Source organism: Myotis daubentonii, chromosome 5 (assembly GCF_963259705.1).
Source record: "Myotis daubentonii chromosome 5, mMyoDau2.1, whole genome shotgun sequence".
Taxonomy (NCBI): domain Eukaryota; kingdom Metazoa; phylum Chordata; class Mammalia; order Chiroptera; family Vespertilionidae; genus Myotis; species Myotis daubentonii.
This window is the reverse complement of record NC_081844.1, coordinates 52,149,280-52,165,190: the sequence shown is the minus strand read 5'-3', so window position 1 is coordinate 52,165,190 and position 15,911 is coordinate 52,149,280. Positions and strand designations below refer to the sequence as shown.

General features: G+C 42.4%; 1 protein-coding gene across 3 annotated transcripts in view; it reads right to left on the bottom strand.

Annotated features, from left to right (window-relative positions):
* The window catches only part of TLL1 (tolloid like 1), a 170,855-nt gene extending 155,335 nt beyond the window's left edge, over positions 1-15,520 (bottom strand). The window contains exon 1 of one of the 3 annotated variants that reach the window (XM_059697778.1): positions 13,758-15,520. In XM_059697778.1, coding sequence (XP_059553761.1) covers positions 13,758-13,926 — 169 coding nt within the window. In that variant the 5' untranslated portion in view covers positions 13,927-15,520. The remainder of the gene's footprint in view (positions 1-13,757) is intronic. The other 2 variants (XM_059697779.1, XM_059697780.1) reach the window with 2 other exon arrangements.
* Between the last annotated feature and the right edge of the window lie 391 nt (positions 15,521-15,911).

Sequence of the window (15,911 nt, the reverse complement as noted above, 5' to 3'; positions counted from 1 at the left end):
TGCCAATCATAGTTGGCAGTTAATTTGCATATAGCCCTGATTAGCCAATGAAAAGGGTATCGTCGTACGCCAATTACCATTTTTCTCTTTTATTAGATAGGATGATAAGTGAGTTTTAAATAAAGCAATTTAATTGCCATAATTTTTAAACTCTAGAAGGAAGTGCCCAATAATGTTTAACATTTTCAAGAACTTTTTAACATTCAAAGTCCTCTCTAGAGAATGTCACTTCTGCCAACATGGCAGACTAGGTACTGGGGCTGACCTTTCTGCATAACTAAAAATGCTAAATAAAATATATCTTAAAATCTCCCTGAATGTATGACAAGATGAATGAAAAACATTTTCATGGTCGAGTGAAGGACGGGACCCGGAAAGATAGGCAGAAGACGAGAGCCAGCTTTCAACTGAGGGCACTTCCAAGCTTGGTTGACATGACTATCAGCTTCTGTTGTCAAGCAGGGCACAGGGGATGGAATACACTGCCCAAGGCCCACCCGCGCTGGAAAGTCTAGCAGGGTAACCCAAGACTCCCAAATCTGGGACTCCGATGTCATAAGGAAGAAAAAAATTACATTTATACCACCCAGCTAACAGCACAAGAACTGATTTCCTTGAGACTTAAAACTAAGTAGGGGAAGAAAGGCAAATACCCTCTGAAGTCTCATAATCGAAAATCATCCCCAAACAAGTTGGCATCCCAAATTTACCTTAGCGTGGTAGCCCAGCATATCAAGCAGGGAATTTAAACTTGTCATGAACTGTTAGTACACCCAATAGAAGCAAAGAAACATCCTTTCATTAAAGGAACAAATAACTCCAATCTTCCACAAATTATTCCAGAGCATGGGTGAGGCTAACATAATCTTGATACCAAAAACCAACAAGAACAGTAAAAGAAGAGCTTCGGGCCAATTTAGCGAAGAAACATAAAAACAAAAATTCCAAACTAAATGTTAACGCACTGAATCCAAGGATGTGAAGAGAAATCAGCCATACCTCGTTTTATTGTGCTTCGCAGATATCATGTTTTCATCAATACGGAGGCAAGATCCTCCACCAGCAAAAAGATGGCAACTTGCTGAAGGTTCAGTTGATAGTTAGCATTTTTTAAGCAATAACGTACTTTTAATTAAGGTATATACATTGTTGTTTTTATACATAATGCTATTGCCCACTTAAAAGAGTACAGTATATTGTAAACATAACTTCTGTATGCACTGGGAAACCAAAAAAATTGTGGCTCACTTTATTGCAATATTTGGTTTCTTGCCATGATCTGGCACTAAACCCACACTATCTCCAAGGTATGCTTAGAATAGATCATGCTCGAATTGGGTTCATCTCAGGAATGCAAAGTGAGTTAATATTATTAAATCAATTATTTTAATTCACCACATTACAAGGGGAAATAAAGATAATTATATCATCTCAGTAAACGCTGAATTCCTAATCTGATAAAAAAAAGTATCTAGTTTTTAATAGAAAACATCAAATAGCATAACTGGTAAGTAATAAATCAAAAGCATTCTCTTAACAACTGGAAACAGAGTAAGCTAGCCCTCAGTCATCACTTCCGTGCAACACTGGAGGACTCTCAGCACAGTTAGGCAAGGAAAATTAAATTAAAAGCGTAAGGATGGTAAAGGAAGAAACAAAAGTACGTTTATTTCAGATTACTTGATTGCCTACATGAAGACTATACAGATAAATTATAAAAACTAATGAGACACCGTAAGGATGCTAGATAGAAAGTATATCAAAAATCAAATACAGCCCAGTGCTGTGGCTCGGTGGTTAAGCATCACCCTATGAACCAAGAGGTCGAGGTTCAATTCTTGGTCAGGGCACATGTCTGGGTTGTGGCTTGATCCCTAAGAGCAGGGAGGGGTGGGTGCAGGAGGCAGCCAATCAATGATTATCTCTTAACATTGATGTTTCTATCTCTCTCCTCCCTTCCTTTCTGAAATCAACATAAATATATATTTTTAAATCAAATACATTTCAACACAACAGCAACAGAAAACTTTTTTAAAAGTATGCATTCATATTATGAAAAAATATAAAATAAATGAATAAACCTATCAAATATCAGAAAAAACTTTACAGATAGAAATATTAAAAATTCAATAAATAACACTAAGGAAAGCCTAAACAAATGCAGTTATATACAACGTTCATAACTTAGAAGGTTCAATATCATAAAAATAATTCTTGCCCTAGCTGGTTTGGCTCAGTGGATAGAGTGTCGGCCTGTGGACTGAAGGGTCCCAGGTTCCAATCAGGCCTGGGTTGCAGGCCTGATCCCTAGCAGCGGCATGCAGGAGGCAGCTGATCAATGATTCTCTCTCATCATTGATGTTTCTATCTCTCTATCCTCTCCTTCCTCTCTGAAATCAATAAAAATATATTAAAACTAGAGGCCCGATGCACGAAATTCATGCAAGAGTAGGCCTTCCTTCACCCAGCTGCCGGCATTAACTTCCCTCTGGAACCCGGGACCCAGGCTTCCCTCTCAGCCCCGCTTCGTCCGGAAGGTTGTCTGGAAGGACGTCCGGTCTAATTAGCATATTACACTTTTATTATTATAGATAATAATAATAATTCTCTCAAAATTAACTTAGAGAACCAGTCCAATTCCAATCTAAACATAAACAGTGGGATCTGACAAATTGATTTCAAACTTAATATAGAACACAAAAGTCTAAATATAACCAGTTTACTCCTGAAGAACAACATGAGGGGACCTGAGAAAACAAACATTAAGAATTATATACAACTCCACTGTGCCAGAGGGAAACAAGGAAAAGTTTACTGCCCAGAAGAGCCAGCCCTGAAACAGCTAGAAAACCAATTTGAAAAAAGAAAAAAAAAAAAAAAGAATTATATACAACTCCAAGGATCTCAAAACCAACTTTATTTACTTTACAAAACACAAACCTGTCTTTTTATTCTTTGTTTCTCACCTTACTCACCTGTATCACTGTCTCCAATCACTCAAGTATGCAGCTATGAAGACATCATCTTTGACTCCTCCTTTTTTTTCTACTCTCTTGACCTTTCACCTCAAGGCCAAGCAGTTGGTGCCTAGTTTCTTCAATCCAATCCTCTTTTCTGTAACTACTGATTCCTTTTAAATGCAAGCACTCATCAACACTGACCTCTACTACAACTCTAACAAGTTGCCTCCCTGCTTCACTTGCTCTTTACTTCCAATGCCAACTACGGGAGCCCATCCTTTACAACCCCTCCTATCTATACAATGTGGCTGTAATCAACCCAATGATTTACTGAAAATTTAAAGCAAATTTTCAAGTTCACTCCCCTTAGCAGATAACTGAAGATCTTGTACATTGCATCTTCCAGACTCATTTCTTGCCAAAGCACAAACCCTTCATACCTTTTGTTCTGTCTGCATTAGACTATTTACCACTTTCATAAAATTCTGTAACTCTTCACAGCTCTTCGCCTGTTAGTCATTTAATAGCCTTCTTGGTTATCACACCAACTGTGGCAGTATAGCAATGCTTGTGTTTAAGAAACACTTATTTTACTTAATAATGCCCCCAAAGTTCAATAGTAGTGAGGCTGGCAATTTGGATATGCCAAACAGAAGCCATAAATTGCTTCCTTTAAGTTAAAAGTTTTTGATTAAATAAAAAAGAAAATTATATGCTGGGGTTGCTAAGATCTACAGTAAGCACAAATCTTCTATCCATGAAACTGTCTAATTTATCAATTAAACTTTACCATAAGTATGTATGAATAGGAAAAAAAAACATAGAATATATAGGGTTTGGTACTATCCAGTTTCAGGCCTCCACTTGGGGTCTTGGAATATATTCCCCACAGGTAAGAGGAGACTACTGTATACCATAAATAAAGAAAATTCCAGGAAATATTTGTAAGAATATATATTCTGATAATCATAATATGTAATAGTATCCATTTTCAAATACTAAATTGGAATAATTTAGCATACAATTATGTGATTTGAATATAAGCAGCTATTTATACATAAACTATCATCTACCTGCAAATGGTAACGTTAAGGATACGCCAGGTCAGACACTGTATCATATTTCATATCTCTTAAACCCAAAGATAAATCCATGTTTCACTCCCAGGAAGTGTTCAATAAAGCTCTGATGAATTTATGAATATTTCTAGCTTAGAGCCATGTGCTTAAATTTAACTCTGCGTAAACTTAGGATTGTGAGTATGTAAGCTCTTCAAGTTAATCCAGATGGCAAATAAAATCTGAACCAGAAATTACTGGAAGACTAGATGGCCAAGATTCTATTCACACATTAGTTCATGTGAATTGAAAATTGTCAGTATGTTTTTAGTATATTAAGTATTTGAGCAAGCAGCCAAGAAAACAACACATAGACATGTTTATATTGTTACCTCTGATATCTTTCCAAACAAAAATGTCTATCTGGGGGTTTAACCTCTCAATTGCAATATTTAGAGGACTTGAGATACGCACATATGGTGGCAAGAAAAATGTACTTTATCCCACAAATGTTTTTTATAAAGATCATCTTCCCACAAATATTGTTGAAATTCAAGAATAATCTTCCACCTCCTATATATTTATGCTACTATGAATAAAAATTACACAGTGTTTACTACTGTGTTCCAGACAAAGTGATTGTTACTTTACATCCATTTAATTCTTCAAATAATATGAGCATCATAACACCATCTCCATTTTATAGATCAAAAAACTGAAGTGTAAAGGGGTTAAATATCGTGCTAAAAGCCTCACAGTTACTATATGGTAGGTCCAATATTAGAACCTATGTCCATCAAACTCCAAAGACCAAGTTTTTAACAGATGCACTATTCTGCCTCCCTGAAATCTTAAAATATAATTTTTGAAGCCAACCCCAGTTTTCAAAAATGTACTAGTGCCCCTAAAAGTAAAAAAGAAGAAACATCATGGCAACAATAGCAAGACATGACATCCAGAGTTTCATATTCAAAATCTAATTCCATCACTGAGTGACATAAGGCAAGTTATCTTAAAGCAACAGGTGCAATTCAATATAGAAATAAGGCAAGTTATCTTAAAGCAACAGGTGCAATTCAATATAGAAATAAGATACAGTATTAAATACTCATTTAAGCAGCCTACACTTTTGTGCATGAAGCTGCATCGTAACTCTGAGCTCCATTCTATACAGTAGAGATCTGTTCTTACTGCAAACATCTGAACCCTGTGACACTAGGGAAGTGTACTCTATAATCATTATCTTCCTTCTGTATTCTAACTCTTGGGCACTGGTTCACAAATCTCTTTCCCCTACAGAAACATAAGGCAACAGAAGGCCCCAGATTTAGGTCATTACTTCCGTTACCCATTCCAGATGGCAAATCCCAATTATTTCTCCCCGAATGACTGCCTGCAGTCTACACTCCATCCAGGTTCAGATAGATACTATTTCTTCTCCTGGGACTAAAAAATATATGTAAAAGAAAAAGTTTCCCTTGTCCTTAGGTTTCAAAAAGAAGGAGACAGAAAAGGGAAGCCTGTTTTACCAGATTTTGTTCTTACCTATTTGTTAGAGAACAAGTATAAGCAGGAACTCTTCCTCCCAGAAAACCTGATATTTTGCTAAAAATACGTTTTCTTCAAAGAAACTATAATATAATAAATATTACATATAGTATGTATTTTGAATGTACCAGATTTCCTACTCTTAGGAATCTAGACTGGATTCCAAGAAGTTTAGTTAACCTTATGATCACTAAAAGCTTTCAAGCTTTGGATCTTAGGGCTTTTACACAAGTTGGGATTGAAAAGGCTCAAGTTATTTATGTACCTTCTCACAGCGTATTTATTTTCTCAAAGGCATTCACACGTCATTTACATACATAATGTACACTGTAAACCACTTTCCTGAATTGCCTGCATTTGAAAGGATATTCTTCACACTCCACAGGCTCATAATCATGAATTCACTGACTACTCAGAGAGCAAATTGAAAGTGTGAAGCAATTTAACATGTACCACACAAAATGCTAGAACCTGTGCCAAGAAGGAACACTAATGACTGAATTCTACTCAAATTCAATTCAACGCCTGCCTTCATCGACATGGAAAGCCTGCTGTCACAATTTATATACTTGGGGCAACCCACAGCAGTGTCTCCCCAATGCCATTTAGCATTTTCATTTGTCTCATACCTAACTGAGGCATTTCAATGGTAGGTCTCCCCACTCTGACAAAATAGTACGTGGCTTATAAAATGTAAGGATGTTGAAGGCGAGATGTATTCTCAGTACAGGAAATCACAGTGGATGGATGCCCACTGCACAAAGACCATCACTTCAGCCGCCAGGCTTTATACACTTGTGCTGGCTGGAGAGCCAGCGTAGAGGATTCAAAGAAAGCATGGCCTCTGGAACACAGAACCTCCATTCATGTTCCCGCCACTTCCCGACTATGATGACAGCCAGCCAAGGACATTTTTGAGGCCCATTGTCCCCTTTTGTCCAAAAGGGGTAAGAATAATGTTAACTTGGATGGAATATGGTAAAGCTAGGAGCCCATTGGATATGTTTAATGTAAGTTTATGAACTAAAGTTATTTTGACATGAGTCATGAAGGCAAATCTTAGATATGTGAGGTATATGAGGTCCAAAATGTATTCTCTTAAAAGTTCTCCATTTGGCTGTTTTCTAGTTACCCATGAGGGTCTTCCTGGGTATTTTAAAGATGTACCTTCCACGAGATGGTACATAACACAATAACATGAGTACAAAACAAAAAATGCCATCAACCCTCAACTACTAGGCGCTTGTGCTCCAAACGATCAAAGCAGAGAAATAGAGCTCCTCCCTTCCAGCACAGTCGCCCCATTGACCTGATGCCAAGGCGGTTCCCAATGCTGCAGGAGAACCGAGTTTGTCCTAATAAACACATCAAGTCCACTCACAGCCAAAGAAGCAAGCTCGAAAGACGTTGATATTAGCAACCAGGCCAGGGGCCATTCGAGGTGCCCCTGTGGTACACAACCCAGGTGCTGACAGGTTAACATGGATAAGCAATGTAAGGAATGAAGAAACTATTCCACCCTCCCACCCCTCCACCTCTGCCTCCCCCACCACACAAATTAAATGCAATCTCAACACAGACAGTATCAAATGCTGACATAAATATGTGGTTTGTGTCTCCATCCCTGTAAAGATTCCTATAATTTGTAAAACAGTGCAGCATATTAAAAACTGTTGAAATGTCCTTATTTAACACTGCAGTAAATGCTTTGAGTAGGATACTAATACATAAAATTAGATTTTGTTGAGGAAAAATAATATATCTTGGAAGCACTTCTGACCTACTTAAGGTATGGGGTTCAACTTTTTAGAACTGTTATCATTTGAGGAAGTTGGTTCGTTTCCCATATAGTCTATAGCAAATATTTTGCCTTAAACCATACATGTAAATTGCAGGAGAAGAGCAGAATCAGACAAACATCTTCTCAGTTCACTTTCTGGATTTCAATTAACATCTCATTTACAATACGTCTTAATACAAATATATAGTTGAGCTCTTAAGACGAGCTTGACAGGATTAGCACACATTTTGTAAGGCGCTGACAAAACAAGCATTCCATTAGCCAGCCCGCAGTGTCTCAAAATCTAATAATCAAGATCCAATTTTCAGTGCTGACAATGGCAAGACGTAAATAAGCAAGGGATTCCTTCCTCCCACTTTCTGGGGAAGAACACATTTTGTAGAATTCATTCCATAGCTTTGAGGCTATAAAATTTTTAAAAAATTTTCTTCCCAAATATTATTATTTAATAGATAACTACAGGAAGTACACCATTAACCACATTTCTAAATCATTCTACTGTACGCAGGGTAGGGGAGAGGACACCCCATGCCTTAATTTAGGAAGTATAAGGCCACGATTAATTCCAGGTCTTGGAATGTGAAAGAACTGTAAGAGGCCTCAAAAATTTTCCCGGTTGAGGAAATGCTACATTCCCAGGAATCTTGCCAGGCACCTGAGCCCTGGCCTAGGCCAGGCCTAGCTGGGGGCTCAAGATGCTGCAGGGGGTTTTCCTACAGTTCAGAGGAGCAGCAGTGCCCTCCCCCACCTCCCCAGACACCAGATGGCCCCAGCAGGATGTGCAAGGCCACAGCTTAAATGGATTATTTGCCTCTATCTTTTCTAAGCATTCTTAGGAAAGCTTAGGGAAGAACTGGATTTAAATATTCTAAAAGATGGGTCTAAGGTACTGCTAGAAATAATAGGTAATATCCTAAAAAGAAAAAAAAATTAATGATGGTAAATCACTAGCAATTAATACTTTCTATCTGAGTTCTAGAAAAATTTAAGGGCTTATTTCTTTCCACTAATCTCAGTGATTGAGAGGCCTAATGGACTATTGAGGTGACTAATATTCTTAAGGTTTCAAAGAATATGGTGGAAACCAAGGGAGTCTAAATTTTAAATCAGGGAAATTTGCTTAAGCTGTACAAAAATAAGACTCATACATATACAATGGAGGAAAACAATATGGTTTCCATAGAAGAAACCCTGCAATGGCATATACTAGACTTTCGTAGAAAAGTGAGCCATTATGAGGGCCAGAGGAAAAGCTGTGGAATCATATATTAACTTTTTCAAAAGGCCTTCACTAGGCTCTTACACACTCTTAACTGTTTCAATGTGGACTAAGGAAGCCTAAACAGAGAAGGGGTGGGAATCCCTTACCTGGAATCCCTTCTCTTAGGTAGTTCATGTAATAATTCACGGAATTATCAGTCTAAGGGGATATATTTAAGAAAGAATAACCTTATTCATATCTAATAACAGGAACTGCCATTTGTTGGCCAAAAATGGATGTGGGCCCTCATGACAAAGGCTAAAGAATTACTACTGCAAATGAACAACAGAATACAAATATGTAAATATAATGCCTTAGCCATCCCTTTCGCAAAAACTGTATTTTGGCCACTTCTGAATTGGCCCCAGACGCAGGAGGAGAAAAAAAAAAAATTCAAGATCTGAGAAATGAAAACTAAAACAGAAGTGACTGGCTAAGAGAAGCGGCTCCAGGGAATGCATTTTTAACATGAGGGTTTGGCAACCTAGAGTGGTGCCAACCAAGAACTATATGTTTGGGTATTTAATAAAAGGATGGAATAAAGTAGACATGGTGTTGAACATCAATTCTAAAATACCACACCTATGAGGCTGCCAATTAAGCTAGAAGGTACAACATCGAGGACTGAAAGACTGATAAAATCTTATGGAGAAATTATAAACTTATGAAAACTATCCCAAGAATTAGTATACTAGGAAACCAGGGCACTGGTTATAAAGCAAAGTAGAAAGGAGATACCTTTAGGATGCCAAAAATCTATTTCTATATAAACAGGCTTGCATATGCAACTCTAAGGCAAATGTAACCTTGCAAATCACTGACCTTTAATCATGCTTGGATTTTTTTCAAGAAAGAATCATTGACTCAGAAGATTCTAGGTAGAAAGTCTTTTTTCAGAGTGCTCACACTTGCGTAAGAGGATAAGGTTATCCTTCTGGACAAATATTTACCTCATCTGTCTAATCAGCTTCCACCCATCATTCAAAATACTACTTTCATCAATCTCCTTTATTTGATATTATATTTTCAATTGCCGGAGCTTTCCTGATATACCTGAAGTACAAAGAGACAAAGGAAGAAAGAAAAGGAGGGGGAAGGAGGGAGGACGGAGGGAGAGGGAGAGGACTTGAGGAGGAAGGGAGGGAGAACACCGACTGGTTTTATCAGGTCTCTGCTTTTCCAGGTAATCTCTAGACGAATCTGAGAGATTAATTTACACACTGAATTTGCCCAGGCTCTTCACATATTAACACTCAGATTTACACCTATTGGAATAGTTCAACAGGGAAACAGGACACCTCAGTCTCTGTTCTGGAAGGACTTCCTGCAGCATCAGCGTCCCAGTGTCCCTCAGGACGCTTCTGAACTGGAGAGAGTAAAAGAAATCTGATTGCAAATTCAGGTGACCATGTACTGCACTGAAGAAAGGCAGTCAGACATTCCTATGAATTATCTGCATCGTTGTGTCTATTTATGTGGACATTAATTACCTATATTCCGCCCTAATGGATTTGGCTGTATAAATATATCTGAAGCTGTGCTGCATTAACCAGTTACTTTCATGTATCCCAAAAATGCCTTTTGAAATCAAAATTCAATTAAATTAATACAAGGCTTCTTTTTTGATCTATAGTTTCATGAATTTGAAGTCAGAGTTGTGATTGTTTCACAAATATATTAAGTTTCACAAATATATTGTTTCATAAATATATTAAGTATGGCACAAGTTATCATTATGAATATTCCTCCTTGGGTAACATCTGAATTTGGTTAGAACAAAAGTTTGTAGATAAGGGGTGAAGATCAATATCAATAATCTATAGGTATTGAGAACAAACTACACACTTAACAGTAACCCATCCTGTGATAAACATTAAAAATCATGTATGACCTTTGTCCTCAAAAACCTTTTATATTCTTTTTTAAAATATATATTTTTATTGGTTTCAAAAAGGAAGTGAGAGGGAGATAGAAACATCAATGATGAGAGAGAAACACTTATGGGCTGTCTCCAGCACACCCTCTACTGGGGATCAAGCCGCAACCAGGGCATGTGCCCTTGGCCAGAGTCGAACCTGGGACCTTTCAGTTTGCAGGCCAACGCTCTATTCACTGAGCCAAACCAGCTAGGGCAAGGACTTTATATTCTAATTGGGTTTGGAAAAGATGAAACTATTTTCATAGCCATTCCACTTATATCAGCTATAAAATAACTGCATTTTTCTTAGTCTGGACTCCAGGTAAACCTGGGTGGATTTCTATTGTTTGCATTTCAAGGAAGGCTTCCAAAGCTAAGGCTGCAGTAACCATTTCAAACAGCCAGACTTTGCAGCCAGGAGACTTACAATGAAGTTATGGGTAATCTTAGCAAACACATGTACTTCACCAAGCATTTGTTTTCCAATCTGTGTAATGGGAAGATGAACAAACGCTACCATACAGAGCTGTAGTGCTCAGCTGAAATAATGTACGCAAAAGTGCTCTGAAGCCATAAAGCTATTTGACATCAAGCCACTGTGTAGTTTAAAGAATATTAGGACCCCTGTTAGAAAAGTTCAAAAAGAATACTTTATTCCAGGGCCAGGCCCTCCACTCTGAATTTTGGAAAGGGCAGATCAACGGTGCCCCGGAGTCTGGAGAGCACAGTCCTTTCTGTTTTTGAGTGGCCATCTTTCACATGGCTGTCCTCATCTCACTTTAGTGACCTTTCTTTTCGACTCCTGTTTGAGATGTCAATGTACTATATTATTTTTTCTGTCATTACAACTCTTGTCTTATACAGTGCCAAAAGGGAGGCACAAAGATTTTGCCATTCTTTAGCCAAGATGGTAAATTTAAAGCCTTTCATTTCACTAAATTAAAAAGCAGGGTTGATACTTTAAAAAGTGACCTCAGATTTTGGGCAAACTTCTCAGCCTTCCACTTGGGCCATTCTTATTTCACTCTCACTACCCACACAAGTATGCTTCTGGTACTCAAAGACAGGGAAGAAAAGAGATTACAGTAATAATCCATTCCAGGTTGTTTTTATTGTTGTTTTAACTTCAACAGTTATGTTCAAAATAAACCTGTGTTAAAAGAAAAATAAAAGTAAATGCTGTTAAAGGTTATTTTTCCTTACTTTAGGTCTTATTTGCTGAGGAAAATAAACATTTATACTTGAGGTGCTTCAAGCTGTATGGCACAACTACTGAAATTTAAAAATTGAAAACATAAATAGAAAAGAAACCACTTGTGGTCACAAAATCTTCTGGACAATTTCTAACATAAGATAAGCTTGGAATGACATAACTGCTAAAAATGCATTAGATAATTTTTGACACTGCTTAATATATAGTCACATTTGAAACTAATGATGTTTAAAAAGCAGACACTTTTACTTTTAATTTGTGTACAAAACTATACTTATTTTCCTGAAATTGGGCCAATGGAGCCCTGTTCAGCTCAGGTTGATAGCTGGTTGAATCTTTCACACAACCTAAAACAATAAAGTGCACAATTTTCACCCGGTTGTAGATATTATCCAAAACAAATTTCTCGATAAAAAGTGCGTTTAGGAGTTGCACTGAATTCTGGTTGCTCAGCCACCAGTCACCCCTGGCAGAAGCACATCCTCTCCTCCAAATGACCAGGGAAGGCCCAACGAACTTTTAGTGGGATACACTGAGTGTTAAAGGTGAGAGGAGAACATATAAGCCAAAATGAATTAAATCAGGGTGTGTGTGTGTGTGTGTGTGTGTGTGTGTGTGTGTGTGTGTGTGTGTGTCCCAGGCTGACAAGTTTCTCCTAAGCTACTTGGAGTTTTGATTAAGTACCTGCAGCAAGAGTTCACCAGGAAAGATCTGATAACGCGGACGGAGCACGCACACACATCCCCCTTGTCAGAACCACGTGCTAGCAGAGGCAGAAATTAACAAGGGAATTTCCATCACTTTTCCTGGCGTGTCTCTCTCCTTCCTTCAGGCCCAAGGGAGGCGGAATAAGGTTTACCTAGCCACGGAAGGAACGAACTCGCAGTCACCGACCGAGTAACCCCGCACACCACCCGGAGAGGCAGAGATGCGTGCGGTTCTCTGCTTACTCCCTTCCTCCGCCTCTCGAGATGGGGAATGAACACGCCTTCAGCTTCCAAACAACTCTCCCTGTCCAGCCGGCCCCCATCACCCCTGTAACCTTCCTTCCGCAGTCAGTCCAAGTCCGCGCTGATGCCGGGGCACCCCAACCTCAGTTCGGCAGAGCCAGGGTTCGGGAGCGCCGGGAGCCCCGCGGAAGGGGAGGCGAGGCGGGCGCGGGCGCGGGCGTCCCGGGGCGCGGCGCTCACGTGGTCTCCGGCCGCCGCACGTGCAGCTCCGACCCGAGGCGGCGGGAGGGAGGCGGCGGGAGGGGAGCGCCGCCCCGCGCGGGAGGAGAGACCCGCAGCGGCACCGGGCGCGCGCAGGGGAGGGGAGGGCCCTGGCGCTCCGGGACCCGGCGAGGAGCAGCCTGAGCGGCGGGCAGCGCCGGTCCAACCGCAGTTCCCTCCCGGGGGTGTACGCAGGAAGGAAGACACAAGTTTGAATGGGGTGGCAACTTTGCTTTTTTTTTTTTTTTCTTTTAATGGGCCAGTGCTTTGGAATTCCATCTAGCGTGAGAGCTTCCAAGGGCGTCACAAGCCCTTTCGCGCCTGGAGCCCACACTGGAAATCCCTGGCAAAGAGGGAGCGAACGGGTCCCGAGGTAGCCATTCCATCCCCACCCACCGTTTGGGGAACAAAGGGGAGGTGTTGTGCCCGCCAGGCACAGAGCCGGCGGAGTGTTGGTATTTAAAACCCACGGCAGCCAGCTGTGTTTATGCCTCGTTTCGTTTTGCTGGGGGAGGGGAGGGGAATCCACTCCAGGACGCTTTTCCCAAACCGGGAGCCTGGAGCTTGGCATCGGATGCCGCTAGCACACAACTCCAGGCACCTCGGGCCGCGGCGGCTGCCGCTTGGGGGGTAGGGGGCGGAAGGCGAGGAGGGGAAGAGAAGGAGGGGCGGCGGAGGGGCTGGCAGGGGAGGGGAGGAAACAGGTGAGCGGCTCCCACCGCCACCCGCGGACCAGGGAGCGCCGCGGTCCCCCGCGCGCCACGTCCCAACCTGGAGAGGCACTTACCGGCTTTACACGGGTCCTTGTAATCGATCACCTCCGCTTTCTCCTCTTCGTTGCCCTCCAAAGTGTAATCATAATCGAGGCCAGCGCAGACCCACCGTTCCCCGTAGCAAATAATCCCCACGGCCACCAGCCACCAGCGCATCCTCGGGGGCAGCGTTTCCAGCCCCATCCTCCACCCCTGGAGGAAAAGGAGGGACCGGCCCGGGAGGAGAGGCGTCCGCGGTCCGCGTGGATGTGCGGGGTCAAGGGGACTGGCGCTCCTCTCCCCGCGGGGAGGCTCCTCGGCGGGACCCGGGTGCTCAGGTGTCCGGAGACATGCGTGTGCCGTTGGGACAGTAGAGGGGGCCAGAAGTGCCTGTTACCCCCAGTGGCAGAGAGAAGTTGGCGAAGGGCCGGCGGGTGGGCGGAGGGCAGGTAAGGAGCTCGTCTCCCGCGGGCGGGGAGGAGCAGCCTCGGGCCAACTCGGCTCGGGCGGAGTGGGCGCTCGCAGCCTGCCGGGGCGTCCTTCTGGCGGCCGGACTTCCCACGGCCGCGGCTGGGCGAGCGGCGCCCCACGGGCTCAGCTGCAGCCGGAGCTCCGGCTCCCGCGCCGCGCCCCCGCCGCTGCCCGGACCTGGCGGCCGAGCGCGAGCCGCCGCCGCCGCCTGCGCCCGCCGCCGCTGCTCCGGGAAGATGAATCCGGTCTGCACATCAGCACATCTGAACTGAAAGGGGAGACCGAGGAAGGGGGTGGGGGGCAGGCATGTCTACGCCTCGAGACCTTAAGAGCCTGCTGAAGCCAGCAAAGCAACTGACTGCAAGGACGAGCCAAAGTATGAGGATTGGGGGATGCAATGTTTGCCTTCCCCCCCACCCCTCCCCAGGCTGTCTTTTTACCCTCTTCCTAACTTGAAAAAAAAAAAAAATCTTCGCCGCATCTAACCCAATCACTTGCATCCTGCTTACTTATTCATACAATCAGGGTCAGGATCCGGGCCACAGCCTCCTCGGTGACTTCTTTTGATAGCCTTAGACAAACAAACAGACGCGAGCGCGCTGAATATTCCATTTCTATTTCACCGAAGATAAAATAATGTATATAATATGTATCTGCGTCCGCGGACAGCAATTAACAGATGATGTACGTGTCGGTCTTGAGTGTCAAACCGGGGGGTGGGGGGATGCGAGGGATCATAACTTAGCTGCGAATCTCCACTTCCCCTCCCCCAAATAAACAGCCAGTGTGTTTCTCTCCTTCGCTGCCCATTAACTTCAGTCCAACCCAGGAATGGAGGGAAAGTGTCGGAGCCTCCGTGACTTAGGTAAGGAAACAGTTTAAAATCCCCCTAACCAAAAACTTTTGCTAAGAACCAAGATCCTCAAAACTACAATTAGAAGAAAAAAACACATTCAAAGTCAAGTTACAGATTGCAGCCGCAGGAAACGTGAAGACCTTGCTGACGGGCTGGCGCTCTGGCTCCCGTGGGCGCAGGAAGGGAAGTTGGTGGGAATACTCGGGAAGCAAATTTTCTCTGACAGTTCTGGCGCCCAAGCCCGGAGTGGCTCAGGATCCTTGGGCTTGAGTTGTTTTACACCGGAGCAGAGTGTGTAAAACCTGGCAGCAGGACCAGCGAGGTAAACCGCATGTCAGCCTAGCAGACGCAAGACAAACACAGGCTGTGGGAAATGGGGAAGAAAAAAAAAAATCAGAGGCAAGCTCTGCAAAACCCCCGGTGTGAGCAACGCGGAGGTTTGCCCACATCTGCAAGTCGTTTCCAAAATAGGTGAGAAGGTTCTCCCCCCCCCCCCCCCCAATACCCAAGGGACTGGGGACGGGGAGCCTTTTCCTTTTCCAACTAAATCTTGAACTGTCACTTCAGTGGGGACTTCTAAAAACACTTCCGCTGCCTTTACATGTTAATGTAACATTTAAAGTTCCCCCCTTTCCCAAGCTACCATCAACATACAGGCTCATCTAAAGGGAAACATGAAGGTAACCGCACACACGCACACGCCTTTGACAGGTAGACCAGGTCTTTGGTTAGGGGATTTGACCGGGTGTTATGTTGGTTGAAGAAAAATTTGCGGCTAATCTTGAAGAAGTATTAACTATTTGCAACTTAAACTGAAAATAAAAGGATGGGAGGATGAGGCAGAACTGACTGGCAAGAGAAG